Here is a 13,972-nt window from a genome sequence, read left to right on the forward strand (position 1 = left end):
TATCAAGGAGAGTTTTTTGTTACCTGCTCAGACCCATCTAATGTGCTACCTAAGACTGTGCTAATGTTCTGTATTCCCTTCTTGAAGTAAAGGTCAAAAGACAAGACTCAGATTCTTGGGGTCTCATTGTATTTTATTCCTCTGCATTTGGGTTTGATCTCCTCCTGTGGTGGAGTGGTCTGCATCAAAGTCACACACACACACACCAGAAAACGGAGTTCGATCCCCAGTGGGATCATAACAGTAAAGTCATTATTTTTGTTTTGTTTTTGTGCACAAAATCTATTCTTGTTGCTTCATAACATTAAGGTTAAACCACTATAGTCACATTGACTATTTTAACCATGTTTAACCAACTACCTTTCTAGACGTCAAATGGTGCAGTGACATTGATGCCTATGTGTCGATCAGATACCCTTGGATTTCATCAAAAATATCTTAATTTGTGTTCTGAAGATGAACGAAGGTCTTACAGGTGTGGAACAACATGAGGGCGAGTAATTAATGACAGAAATTTCATTTTTGGGTGAACTAACCCTTTAAATGCAAAGACTTTCATGATTAGAATGAAAGCTTGCTCTCAGGTCAAGTAAAGCAGAAGTATTCTAATCTACTGTACTACAGGCCACCCTGAAAGACTTGCAGGCTCAGCTGAAGTGGGCGCATAGCGGCCGCAAAGGGGGTGCCTGCGAGCACCCTTCTGAAACCTAAAATGATGAATGGGACACCCTACAATGGCACATGGCAGCCACTGTAAGTCCACAAGACCAAAAGTGCATAGAAGTGTGCCATTTGGGATTCAGCCTGACTCTGACGATGTCCAAAAACATGTTTTTCAAAAGTTAATTTCTTCACAGTGTTGTATGTGATCCAGGTATGGACCCGAAACTAGAAAAGAGGCTAAATGAGACAAAAGGGGCTGGAAGTCCAGTTCCATAATACGTAATAATAGGCCCACAAGGGGCAGCAATGCAAAGTTAAAAAAGAAAATTAAATTGAAAAATTATTTCTAATTCCAAATTAAATTAAATTAAATGTGTCACTTTGTATGCAAGTAGAGGATGACACTTAAAAAGATTTAGGGTGCTTTCACACCTGCCTCATTTAGTTCGGTTGAATCGTACCAGAGTTTGTTTCCCCCTTTGGTGCGGTTCGTTTGGGCAGGTGTGAAAGCAGCAATCGCACTCGAGTGCGCACTAAAAGCGGACCAAACAAGCGTACCGAGACCTGCTTGAAGAGGTGGTCTCGGTACGCTTTCAAACGAACTCTGGAGCGGTTCGCTTGAGATGTGAAAGCAATCCGACCCAGTTAACGGACCAACGAACCAAATGACATCATAATTCATAACGGAAAATGCGATATAAAAAGCGGTAGTGTCTGATTCTGTGAGTGAGCACATTATTTACCACAGATGTAAACCAACGAGCGCCGCTGTTGTGTAATTGCACTTCTCCGTGTTAGAATGCTGTCCCGACAAAGCCTTTTTCCTGCTCTGCTTCATTATAAAATGTAGCCTATATAGTCTCTCTCGACACGCTGACAGGTCGCATACTACACAGCGCTGGGAAACCAGAGACAGACCGAGAGAGAGAAAGAGCGCGCGTTTGAATTTGCCGCAGTATTAATATGAATGTAGTATATAATTTAACAGCGGGAAAGACGGCTACATTTATAAAGTGTTTGCGTGTGTCTCGACAATTTCAAATAAAGCCACAATAATCTCATGGAGCGAACTTGTCAATCATTATTTTGATGGATGACGCAAAGAAAACTCTGACCAATAAGAGGGCAGTTTTACTCGCATGTGACTTGCCTAAACGCATTTTGGTACGCTTTGAAATGTTGCCATGTGAAAGCGAACCGAACCAAGAAGAAAATGCAACATTGTAACAAATTTAGTCCCTGTTTCGGACCAAAACAAGCGATCCATAGGTGTGAAAACACCCTTAGGACCATAGACATAGACAATCCTCTCATTTTCCAACACTGACATTGAATTTACACTGACAATCCATGAATTTATAATGGATAAATTTGATTTATGCGGATCTATGAGTGTTCAATTTCCAGATGACACCAGATGACTTCTGGACCAGCTACTTTGACATACTAAATGAAAGCATCTGGACTGTGCAACAAGTGAGAGCAAGAAACACAAGGACTTGGCTTCAGAGAGAAGAAGAGGCATTGGTTGATGGGCCTTCATCCCCCTGAAAGAGGAAGTTGAAAACTTCTGAAGGGATGGTATGTACAAAGACTGAGTCAATGCAGACTTGACCAATAAAACATGCTGTTATCATGCAAATGGCCTCCTCTGTGGCTTGATCTAAAGTCAGACTGAGGAATGGCAGAGAGACAAACCACTTTCACACCATGACACCAGGCCCTTGAATGCCATCAAAGACTGACAGACCAAATGCATCAGATGAGGAGGGAAACACTCAAACAGCAGCCCGACCAGTTAAACCGATTGCTGATCTGCTTTTTTTCAGTAGACATCAGTCTAGCCATAAAAAAAATAAAAATAAATAAAAATCTAACTAAAACTGGGACTGGACTGGACTAGTGAGGGGTTATTGAATTAACTAACTAAGGTCAAATGCATAATTAGATCATTGATGATGTTGTCCAATGTAGAGAGACATTTTAAACTTGTCTCTTAAGACAGAGCCAATGAGCCTGTATGATACTGAGCTCTCTATCTGGGGAAAAAAGGGACATAATATGTTCAAGAAAAATGTGGATGATAAAGTTATGGTGCTGGTCACTCCATCTTGGTCCATAGTTCATTTTTTGACCTAGATCTAAAGTAGTAATTTCAAAAATGCAACACAAATGCAACATTTGTGTCGAAAACAATGTCAGAAACACAGCAAAATAACCAGAGTTAAATCAACTCTGCTCGGATTACATAATGGTCCCTCTCTAAATAGTGTTAAAGTAACACTGAAGCAGAGTTAAAGTTAATGAAATAATTATGCGATTAATTAAGTGATGAATGAGCATTAGTGATGAACACCTGCTGTTAACAATTTAACTCTGGTGATTTTGCTGTGAAGGGTATGTACAAAGGTTTGAATGGTCAACCAATGGGAATACCAAATGCTTTTAAGTTAGAGATTAAGTAAAATCAGGCTTTGAGTATTTTTATAGGAGGTGAGAATTAATAGATTCCCAAAGGGAGGATTGTTGGAATGTTTTACCAATTATATAAGAAAACCGTTGTAGAAATAGTTTGAATAATATAACAGCCATATGTGTTTTGAAGGCCTCATGGCCTATTACATGACTGTAAGAACTGTCACAAGGTCTGGAGTATTGGAGAAAGTCATGTGACCCACTGAGTATTCTGCTGAATTAGGGGTATTTTCAGGACACCACAGGTGGCTGTGAATGAGCCGGTTGTCTTTGGAAAATGCTACATCTTGCCTATGATAAAGGGTGGAATATCATTTGGCAGGTTGCCACTATTGGAGAAACAGGTGAGAAAAGAAAGACCTAACTGTGTGAAACTGAGGGTGAATGTTACCAGAGGGTTAAGTCACATGGTTATTGCAAAATAACAGATAAGAAAAGGGTTTAAGAATTGTGCCCTGGCCCGAGACAAACTCTGATGTCCTGCAGGCATTTCGGCTTTGTTGCTTTGTACAGTAAAGACTTATTTTGACTTCTGGAACTCCTCTTGAGCTTCATTTGCAAAGAAGATTAACAAAATTAGAATTTCTATGTAAATCAGGTAGAAATAGGCCTACCTCATTAGAGCAACAAATGCACATTTTCACTTTTGTATGGTTATTTGTAGGCTATAATTTTTCTTCATTTATTTCTTTGGATGTTAAAAAAAGAAAACAGCAGGTTGTGATGGTTTTCCATATAGCCTATGCCATTCAAAGGCTATAATGTTATTTAAGAATCTGCCTAATAATAAGAAAGTGAAAGTAAAAAAAAAAAAAAGAGAGAGAGTGAGAGAGAGAGAGAGAAAACGAAACACATGAGGAAGAAAACCTCGTGGCAGCTAAGTTACAATAGACTGTCAAGCACGATCAAAAACATTAAAGAAGTAGGCAACACAACACCTATTTGTTGAAAGAAAGATTTTGCATCGATTTTGGATCGTGTTAAGAAGGGACACGCACAAAATATTTTCAGAGATTATCCATAAACGCCTGGATTCATTAATTTAGAGAATGCTCAAGCTTGCGTATCTGTTGTCATGCTTGACAATCGTCAGTGGAGGTAAGCTAAATTAATGCTTTCCTATCTACTTTATTTTGCAATGCGGAAGATATTTTCTGTGATTGTGTGAGGATTCTGATTTATTAGCCTATATGAAGAACAACTGTGCATTAAACTGTAAAACTAAGCTATTTGTGCTGCAAACAAACCAGCGTGTTTATTACGGCAATACATAGGTACAACGGGGCTAAAGGCACACCTTAAGAAAAATTGTGCTTTCCCCTACTCTCAAAGTGTATGATTGCAGAAAAAAATATATGTTTGTATTGAACATTGATGGAGCAACATATTTTGTGTGAAAATAAATCATAAAAGTGGTTAATTTTGTTTTAAAATTTTATAAATGTATGAAGTGGTGAGGGGGGCCTTTTAAAAGGCACACAGTATTCATACAAATACTTTAGCTAAAATAATATGTTTTTAATACTTGTTTAAAATAATCACTAAGTTTGTTCTATTTTCTGTTTTTTTTTTTTATAAATAAAAGAATTAATTTTTGTTCAGTAAATATACTGTATACTGTCATTAAAATAGGCCTATGTTAATATAAAAATAGATTTTTAAAATACAGAAACAAAATTAAAAGTAAAGATTATCTCTAAGATGGATACCCAATTTGATATATGATATTTGCTATGTGAATCTAACCATTTAGCCAGCTATTCTTTTTCATGGTAATTATTGTGCCTTTTGCCCCAACAGCAGGTGCGCTTTTTACCCCAAATACCATACTTTTACATATTGTTCCATTATAGAGAATGGGATTCTGGTAATTTCTTTCTTTATGATGATGAGAAGATGCCGGATGGCAAATCTTTTAATAACGGCACTGATTAAACCCACTGCTTTTCACTCATTAAAAAAAAAAATCACATTGCTAAGTGTTTTTGAAAGTTTTGTTTGTTTAATAATTAACATTAGTACCTTTTGCGAGTCTGACTCTCACTCTGCTCATTAATTAGCAGAACTTGAACGGGGACATTAAAATGCTTAAAGGCGCTACAGAGGATGTTTTGTTTTATACATTTTTGCAATATTACTTGAAACTGTCTTTACTAACTGATAAAAGACTATTTATTAGGTGCACTTAAAGGAATAATATTAATATACATCATCTGCGATCATCGCGTAAACGATGTTTTAATCACTGCCGTGACGTTCCTTGTGAAAGACGTGCGCGGATTGGCCCTCTGGCTTGTCAATCACTGCCATGACGTTCCTTGTGCGAGATTTGCGCGCTCCAGTAACTTTCCACAGGCGCCGCATGCAAAGTTTTTGTCAGGAGTAACAACTGCAGATTATGAGTTACCTGCGGTGAGTCCGACATAATGAATCCATTAACACGACACAGCGAATGCCGGTGGTAAACACTCGTGTTCCAATACTCGTGTCTGAAAGCAAACTATCCAACAACTCCAATCCCTATTGACCGGCGACAGCCTATGACGTAATATGGCGCGACCCGGAGTATAAAGGAGCGCCTGGTGATGCGAAAACTTGAGAGATCCAGGCTGTGATAACGTTAATGAAAAATTATTTATTCATTACAATTAAATTTTAGCCTCACACGCAAACTTTAATCGATAATGAAAATATTTAATAAAACCAAAAGGTAAAATAACCATCATAAAGGAGTAGGAAAAGAATAGGTCATTAAAACATTTGCAGATAAGAGAGAAGAAGCAGAAGCCAAGGAAAGCAAAGGAGGGAAAAAGCTAAATTATCAACGACTCAGTCCATATTATACCATGAGCATATAGGGAAATTCTCAACCCACTCAAACTGATGTTTTTGTTCTAATCAGAAAAGGTTAAATGGTTTTACCCATTATATCATAAACTGGTCAGATGCCAAAAATAGATATAAGAGTTGTTTTGACCTCCCCTTAGGGAATTTTGCAAATCTTACACTATCAAATATCAGCACAAATAATAACAGACATATTTTGATCAGTTTCAAATGAGCAACTAATTCTGAAAAACATCACTTCTGCAGTACTTGGCAGGCGTCCAATATCCAACCACAAACGTGTCGGCGTGACCTGTCACACTGTAGAAGTACATAAATATATGAAATCAAAAGTAAAACTGATAAATCATAAGCCATAAACGATTAACATAAATATGAATAAAAATGCCTGAATATGAATATCGACCATTTCGGATCCACCACCTGGAGAAACAGTCAGCATCTATTATCTTAAGGGACTGTTCTGCAGGCAGGCAACCCGAAGCATGGCAAGGAAACGCAGAGTCTCGTTCCCTGGTTCTCAGGAAACTATGGTTACATACGTAACCTGAGACATTCCCTTTCAAAAGGGAACTCGCTCTGCGTTGATTATGCAATGGGGAACAATATACCCACGCTGCTATGCTCGAGGAGAGTGCATGCCAAATAATATGGCTGACAAACATTGCGAAGGAAACGCTTGGCAACTCACCCTCGGGTCACACCAGGCTGACAGTGACAGCATTCCCTTTGGCCAACAGCCCAAGCTGAGCCTCAAGAAGGCCTTCTGCAGAAGGCCTACCAAGGCCGCTAAAGGCATCTGGAACCAACTTTTCCGAAGAGAAAGTTGTCCCTTTAAGGGAATGTGGCCAGAGAACCGAAAGGAACCCTGGCTAGTCACTAGAACCCTCGTATTGAGGGGAGTATAATCCAGTCATCCTAGGATCTACTCAGCGCTTAATTAACGCACTGAGGAGGCTGTGCGCTAAACACCTGTTCATACAGGGGAGCACAAACCAGCCGAGGGCTGAATCTTAGGAGGAGGCCTGATTAAGGCCTACCACCATGATCAGCTTAGGAAGCTAAGCACTATTACGTACATAACCCAAAAAGAAAGTACCAAGCTCACCTAACAGGTAGACCATGCAATGGGCACATAATCATGGAGGCCGAAGAGGGGCCTACAGCATGATAGTAGCTATATGTGAAACAGTACACTCAGAAAGTGGCCTTGAGGGGCCACTCTGAATATCTGTCTTGCCGCTTGGGGCAGACAGGCAACTTCAACGGCAGCAGAAAGAGGCTGCAAAAATGCCCGCATGATAATCCACCTAACACAATCCAACGAGCAGTGTACTCGGTAAAGCACCTTTTACTCTTTAAAGCAAGAGGACGCCGTACGCCAACATGCATCAAGGAAGGCCTAACCAGGCCTCTAACCTCGACAGACACGTGGCATCAGCTCGTGGCAGTGTTTTTAGGCACCAAGAACGATAAATAACCGACCCAAAGGAGGTTAAATTTATCATCTGGGCCCCTGGCCAACAGGAAGTGTATATAGAAAATTCTCAGAGAGAAATATACACAGACATATACCAATATGTTCAAAAAGGCGGCCCACAGGGCCTATCAACCTCTTAGACATATGGCATGAGTCCAGTGGATATTTCTAGGAGCATGTTATAGATGCACCTTAAAAGCAAGGTGGCTATTAGCTTAGCTAGAGTAAGATCACACTCAAGGAGACGGATGTAGTTTAAACCAAACCTCAGTAAGGTTTCACCACAGCATACACCCTGAGGGGCTAGCCACATAAAGTACTTGGTAAAAACACCATAAACTCTCACAGCGAGAAGAGTACGTAGCAATGCGAGAAGAGTACGATGTTCGGCGCAGATTATCTGGTAATGTGAGGCCTGGACTCTGACTCAATTAGCTGGTCTCTGCTTCAATATTGCCTGTTAATACTGTTGATTCTTTCACCCTTTATCAGCATGGTTGAAAATGCTGCAACAACCATCCAAATCTTTTTTCAAATCAATTTTAAAGTGGATGACAACTTATCTGATTAATTTAGCTATTTATCAATAGGCGATGTAATAATTATCATATTCAGTTATAATGCCAGAGGAAGATTTGTCTGTAATGAATAGTCATAAGGTTTAATTTGACACTGCACTAATATTATTTTCTTGTTCTTGTGTATCCACAGGTTCTCACTCACTGATAGCTTTGGTAACATATATAGCTGGACAGACACCATTTCCAGAGTTCAGTGCTGTGCTGATGTTGGATGATCTGCAAATAGTGTATTATGACTCTGTCACATGGAAAGCTGTCTATCGCACTAACAGTGATTCAAAATACTATGATGAAGAACAAAGTGATGCTGGTGTTGTATTTAAGGACATGTATAATGGCATGAAAACTCGTGATTTTTATGTTAAGAAACACCTAAATCACACAGATGGTGAGAACTATAGCCTACAAATCAGTATTAACACAAATCATTTCATATCAAATGAAGCTTCTATGTGTTATCATTATTTTATTAAAGCTTTTAATGTAAAACAAATAAAACATACATTTTTCCTTTATCTGAAGGTGTACATGTTCTTCAGAGATTTGCTGGATGTGAACTGTTGAATGATGATAAACCAGGTCCACTTCATTTCTGGGATGCTTTTGATAAACAAAGTATGGAGGAGTTCACATATGACCTGGAAAAAAACGATATCCAGATGAAAAAGCCATGGATAATACCGTGTGACCAAGTGAAACTGCTTAAACTAAAGTTTATATATAAAAATGTTTATCATCCTATTTGCATTAAAGTTTTGCGGAGGTACCTGAATATGGAAAAGAACAATGTGATGAGAAAAGGTGAGAGAATCATACTGATCAACTTAAGTATAATTAAGATAGAAAAGAGCATAATCAACAGATATGACTCAAACAGCTGTGCTGACAGAAAATGCATGTGCCTCTGATTGTTTTATGAATCATGAGAACCATAAATAAATAACTGATGCAACAGTTTAACAACTTCTCATCCTTCTCTGTAGTGAAACCCAGAGTCAGACTCATGAGGAAGACACTCACAGACTCTCAAGGGCTTCAGATGAGCTGTCTGGCCACTGGTTTTTACCCCCGTCACATTAACCTGACTCTGTTCAGAGATGATCAGCCTGTGGATGATGATCAGATCACAGGAGGAGAGATTCTGCCCAATGGAGACGGAACTTACCAGATGAGGAAGAGTTTGGTGATCAGCACAGAAGAACCAAGTGAAGGACACAAATACAACTGTACAATGAAGCACCTCAATCTGGACAACAAACTGGACATTACATTTGGTAATGAAAAACTGACAATCAAAAGAACAAACAAAACTACTGAATAACAAAGTAGACATTAGATACTTTATTACCATTGTATAAAAGACAATGACATTTAGTGTATAGAAACTCAGTAAAAGCAACAATACTAGATTTGCAATTTTATATTAAATAACATTTTTCACTAACTTTAACCTTTGTAAATCATTTCAATATCTGTCTGTAACTTACAAATTTATTTTCCTGTTGTTTATCTCACTGTTTTTTCTGACTCGAGTTTCAGATGTGGCTGAATCTGATCCAGGATCCCTCAGTCTGTCTGCAGTTATCAGTGTGCTGATGTTAATGTGTGTGGCTATTTTCACCATAACTGCTCTCATCATATGGAGGAAGAAGAGACGAGCTGCTGGTAAATGTTCTTTACAGTCCAGTTCATTATATTTAATGCTCATTTAAAAAAACACACCAAACATCAGTTCCTTTAGAGACTTAGAGTTCACAGTATGAAGCTTTTTGTTTCTGTAGTGTTCCTCTGTGTTTATTCTGGTTTAAATGTGTCACGTTTCTTTAGGACGAGTCTGAGATGTCACAGTGTAAATACTCCCCTACTCCATGTAAGTACACTATATGAAATAATATGAATTCAGCAACATGTTCATTTTAAGATTCATTTGAAAAACTTTCTAGAAAGGAAACCAAAAGGTTATTTTCTTTATTTCAGCTTCAAGATGAGGTCAAGACAAAATGCAAAACTTTGTAGATGCTATTTGGGTTATGCTATGATAACGACTTTCACAATGATAGTTGATTAAAATGACAAAGGAACTCTGCACAGACCCCTATGACCAGCTTCATCTCCATACCAGCATGAAGAATCCAATCATGAAACAGAAGAAACTAGATTAAATATTTTGAATGCTACAGATATCCACAATCTGACTTCTGACTTGTGATGCAGCCTGAATCATAATCATATCATGTTTGTTCGTTAGCCAGAGGAGAACTGGCTCTCCGACTGAGGCTCGCTTCTCCCAAGGTTTTTTTCTCCGTTTTCTGTCACCTGAAGGAATTTGGGTTGAATCGTATTGAATCGTTATTTTCTTGTTTATCACTGTAATGCTGCTTTGAAACAATCTGCATTGTATTAAAGGTACAATATGTACATTTTTCGCCACTAGAGGTCGCCTATTCAAATCAAAGGCGTAGCTTGATGATGGCGAGTTTGAGCGTGGAATCTTGGGAAATGTCATCTTCACCTCACAGCCAGTGGAAAAGAATCGGGACGGGACTTGTGCAGAAATCATGTTCATGGATGTGATTATTAATGTTACTGTAATATGAAACAGAGCAGGACCGAGTGATGTTGGAGCTGAATGAGGCCGCTGGAGCGATTGCTAATGAGAGACAAACACAACACACGCCTCGCGAGCAGCGGAACTTTTATTATGCAGTCACCGCTTCTTCTGGTCAAGCTTATGAGGTAACGCAGCGCTGTTTATCATATTTGATACATTTGACTGTATTGAAAAATGATGTTATAAAGTTACTCTGTGAGTTCGCTCGGTGGCTGCTGTGAGACACTTGTTGCACACTGCAGTAAGCCAGATTGATTTTAGAATATCCATCCATCCATCCATTTTCCTCCGCTTATCCGGGGACGGGTCGCGGGGGCAGCAGTCTAAGCAGAGACGCTCAGACTTCCCTCTCCCCCGACACTTCCTCCAGCTCTTCCGGGGGAATTCCAAGGCGTTCCCAGGCCAGCCGAGAGACATAGTTCCTCCAGCGTGTCCTAGGTCTTCCCTGGGGCCTCCTCCCGGTGGGACATGCGCGGAACACCTTCCCAGGGAGTCGTCCAGGAGGTATCCGAAACAGATGCCCGAGCCACCTCAGCTGGCTCCTCTCGATGTGGAGGAGCAGCGGCTCTACTCTGAGCTCCTCCCGAGTGACCGAGCTCCTCACCCTATCTCTAAGGGAGCACCCAGCCACACTGCGGAGGAAACTCATTTCGACCGCCTGTATCCTGTATACAGGCGGTCGAAATTTTAGAATATCATATTAATAAATGCTGGGTGGCTTGTGTTGATAAATGGCATGTAATTTATTTTAAAACATATTATATGATGGAGAAAATGCTGTATTACTTGGCTACTTGACAAAATAGTGTTTTTCTCTGAGGCACAGTAAAGGCATGGTCCTCTCGGAAAATCAAGAAAACTAGATTTTAAATAGTGATGTCCGGTTCGCGAACGAATCGTTCTTTTTAACCGGTTCTTTTCAGTGAACCAGTTGAACCAGTTCACCAAATCGGTCTGAATCGTTCCAAACAGTTCGTATCTCCAGTAAGCAAACACGAATCCACAAATTACTAAAGTTATTCACTTTTTGACGTGCCTGACACTACCTCTAGAAATAAACCAACATTCCGGAGTTATTCAGTTACTCCAATAGTACAGTGACTTAACCTGCTGTAAAGAGATGACGATGAGCACGAGCAGCAGAGCAGCTGATATGAGTGCGCGTGCGCGGCGCACACGAACGAACATACACGGCCTGTCACCGTTCTCGTTCTCGAGTCAAGAACCGGTTGCAACGGTTTTCGGATCATCAGTACACAACCGAGAACCGCTTCTTTCGGACATGTCCGATTTGAGAACCGGTGAGCTGATGATACTGCACATGCGTTTAACTTTTCAAGAGAACGAAAAGCACGTTAGTCAAGTTTTGTTGAACATCGGACAGTGTGATAATATGTGATAATATGTTTATGACTTAATTCAAAATACAAATGTTTTTTGTGCTTTTCCAAATACACCATAGCAGATTTATAGCATATAATACTGTAAATTATAAACTACATGCCAACATGAACATAATATTTTGTACATAGATCAAACTAATGTTCAGAAATAGTTCTAATTTATTTTTCTATATTAATGTTACTTAAAAAGCAAAGATTGAAAGTTGTGCAGTTGTGCTTTCAAGTTATTTTTTTTAAAGATTGGAAACATTTATTTCATAAATAATCCACGGACAGTTTATTTAATTTCTAAAGAAGGTGATATAAAGAGAACTACAGCAAGAGCAAACAAGCGACTCCTTTTGAATCGCTCTCGTGGTTCTCGAATCTCAATCTCGTTCTCGAGTAGAATCGGTTGCAACGGTTTTCATCAGTACACAACCGAGAACCGCTTCTTTCGGACGTGTCCGATTTGAGAACCGCTGAGCTGATGATACTGCGCATGCGTGATTCAGCGTGTGATCTGAAGCTACTGAACAGTAACATCACAGCACCGGTTAACTAGGACAACTGATGCTATGAGAGGACTCGAATGAGGGGCTAATCTGGCGAAACGTACGTTTATTTAATTACAAATAAATCGTAATGTAAGAGGATCATGGTTTCTGCTCTGATGAAGACTAATTTATTTACTTTGTAAAACTTTGTTTGCACATCACTGCCTGTATATGTCATTGTTTGGATGCTTTAGATGCAAAACTAAATTGTAAGAAACGCTTCAGATTATAATGTTTTAGTTGACTGATGTTATGATTACTGACTTTATATATTTGAATGTGTTTTTTTTTTTTGTTGTTGTTTTTTTTATTAGAAAATGTGTTACAGAAACATCAAAATACAATATATAACATCACATATGTAACAAACAAAACAAAATTACACTAGAGGGGGCTAGAAATCTAGAAAAAAATATTGAAAAGTTTACAAATTTTTAAAGTTTTAACTGCTTTTTGTTTCAAAGAATATCGTATAGAGTCAATATAATGTTCAACTTCTCTCTTAAAAGATATGAAACAGGGTTTTTTGCAAGAAAATTTGCATTTATGAATATGGAACTTTGCCATTAAAAGTATAAAGTTTTTTATATAAATCTGGTTGTGTTTGTTTTTACAATCCTCCATATGACCAAATACTACATCCTTCCATAATAATACAGATTGGTTATCAATATTTTTTGCTATAAAATCACAAATATTTTGCCAAAATGGTCTTACCAATGGGCAGTGCCAAAACAAATGAATCACAGTTTCAGGGCAATTGTCACAGAAAGTGCAGTAACGCCAATAGCATTTTTAAATTTTACAAGGTAATGCTTCACTGGGTAAATCCTATGTATAATTTTGAATGATACCTCTTTGACTTTGTTTGTAATTAAATATTGATTAGGTGTAAGCCAGACCTTTTTCCAAGAAATATCGTCTGTCAGTCGATTCCAATAAGAGTAAATATAAGGCAAACATATAATATTTCTTTGAAATAACTCTCTTATAGATCTGTTTTTTGAATTAAGAGAAAAACAAATATCACCAACATAAGAGTTCATTATAGTAGATGGGGACCATTGTTGACTGTTAATTCTTTCCTGAGATCTGAACAGCATGCGGACTTTAGAGGATATTGCTCCGAAAACTTTTGCATAGTCCCCTGGTGTTACAGGAATCTTGTAATATGCCAAAAACTCATTATAGGTGAAAAGAAAACCATTTGAATTAAATAACTGATCCACCAATATGATATTATTATCAAACCAATGTTTCATAAAAAATGATTTGCGCTTATATAAAATGTCCTTATTATTCCATATATAATAATTATGTGGTGAAAAGTTATGTTTGAAAATCAGTGACCACGATAAAAAGGCCTGGCGATGAAA

The 13,972-nt window shown here is 38.5% G+C and overlaps 1 protein-coding gene across 2 annotated transcripts; it reads left to right on the forward strand.

Moving 5' to 3' along the window:
* The first annotated feature begins 3,811 nt into the window (after nt 1-3,811).
* On the forward strand, nt 3,812-10,541 carry LOC125280716 (major histocompatibility complex class I-related gene protein-like). Of its 2 annotated transcripts, none has more exons than XM_048211455.1 (7): nt 3,812-4,236; nt 8,177-8,434; nt 8,569-8,847; nt 9,030-9,320; nt 9,580-9,711; nt 9,874-9,916; nt 10,024-10,541. In XM_048211455.1, the coding sequence occupies exons 1-6, from the start codon at nt 4,188-4,190 to the stop codon at nt 9,882-9,884; spliced, it is 1,020 nt and encodes a 339-aa protein (XP_048067412.1). In that variant the 5' UTR covers nt 3,812-4,187; the 3' UTR covers nt 9,885-9,916; nt 10,024-10,541. The 2 variants fall into 2 exon arrangements, with proteins under 2 accessions (XP_048067412.1, XP_048067414.1); XM_048211457.1 differs by having other exon boundaries at nt 9,586-9,711.
* The last annotated feature ends 3,431 nt before the right edge of the window (nt 10,542-13,972 follow it).

Source organism: Megalobrama amblycephala, linkage group LG12, assembly GCF_018812025.1.
Source record: "Megalobrama amblycephala isolate DHTTF-2021 linkage group LG12, ASM1881202v1, whole genome shotgun sequence".
NCBI lineage: Eukaryota > Metazoa > Chordata > Actinopteri > Cypriniformes > Xenocyprididae > Megalobrama > Megalobrama amblycephala.

What these genes read in the sequence shown, in the direction of transcription:
- LOC125280716 (XM_048211455.1), top strand. Translation starts at nt 4,188, where the DNA reads ATGCTCAAGCTTGCGTATCTGTTGTCATGCTTGACAATCGTCAGTGGA. An exon ending in CTTGACAATCGTCAGTGGAG is followed by an intron (nt 4,237 to 8,176) that starts GTAAGCTAAATT and finishes GTGTATCCACAG; the next exon opens with GTTCTCACTCACTGATAGCT. An exon ending in ACACCTAAATCACACAGATG is followed by an intron (nt 8,435 to 8,568) that starts GTGAGAACTATA and finishes CTTTATCTGAAG; the next exon opens with GTGTACATGTTCTTCAGAGA.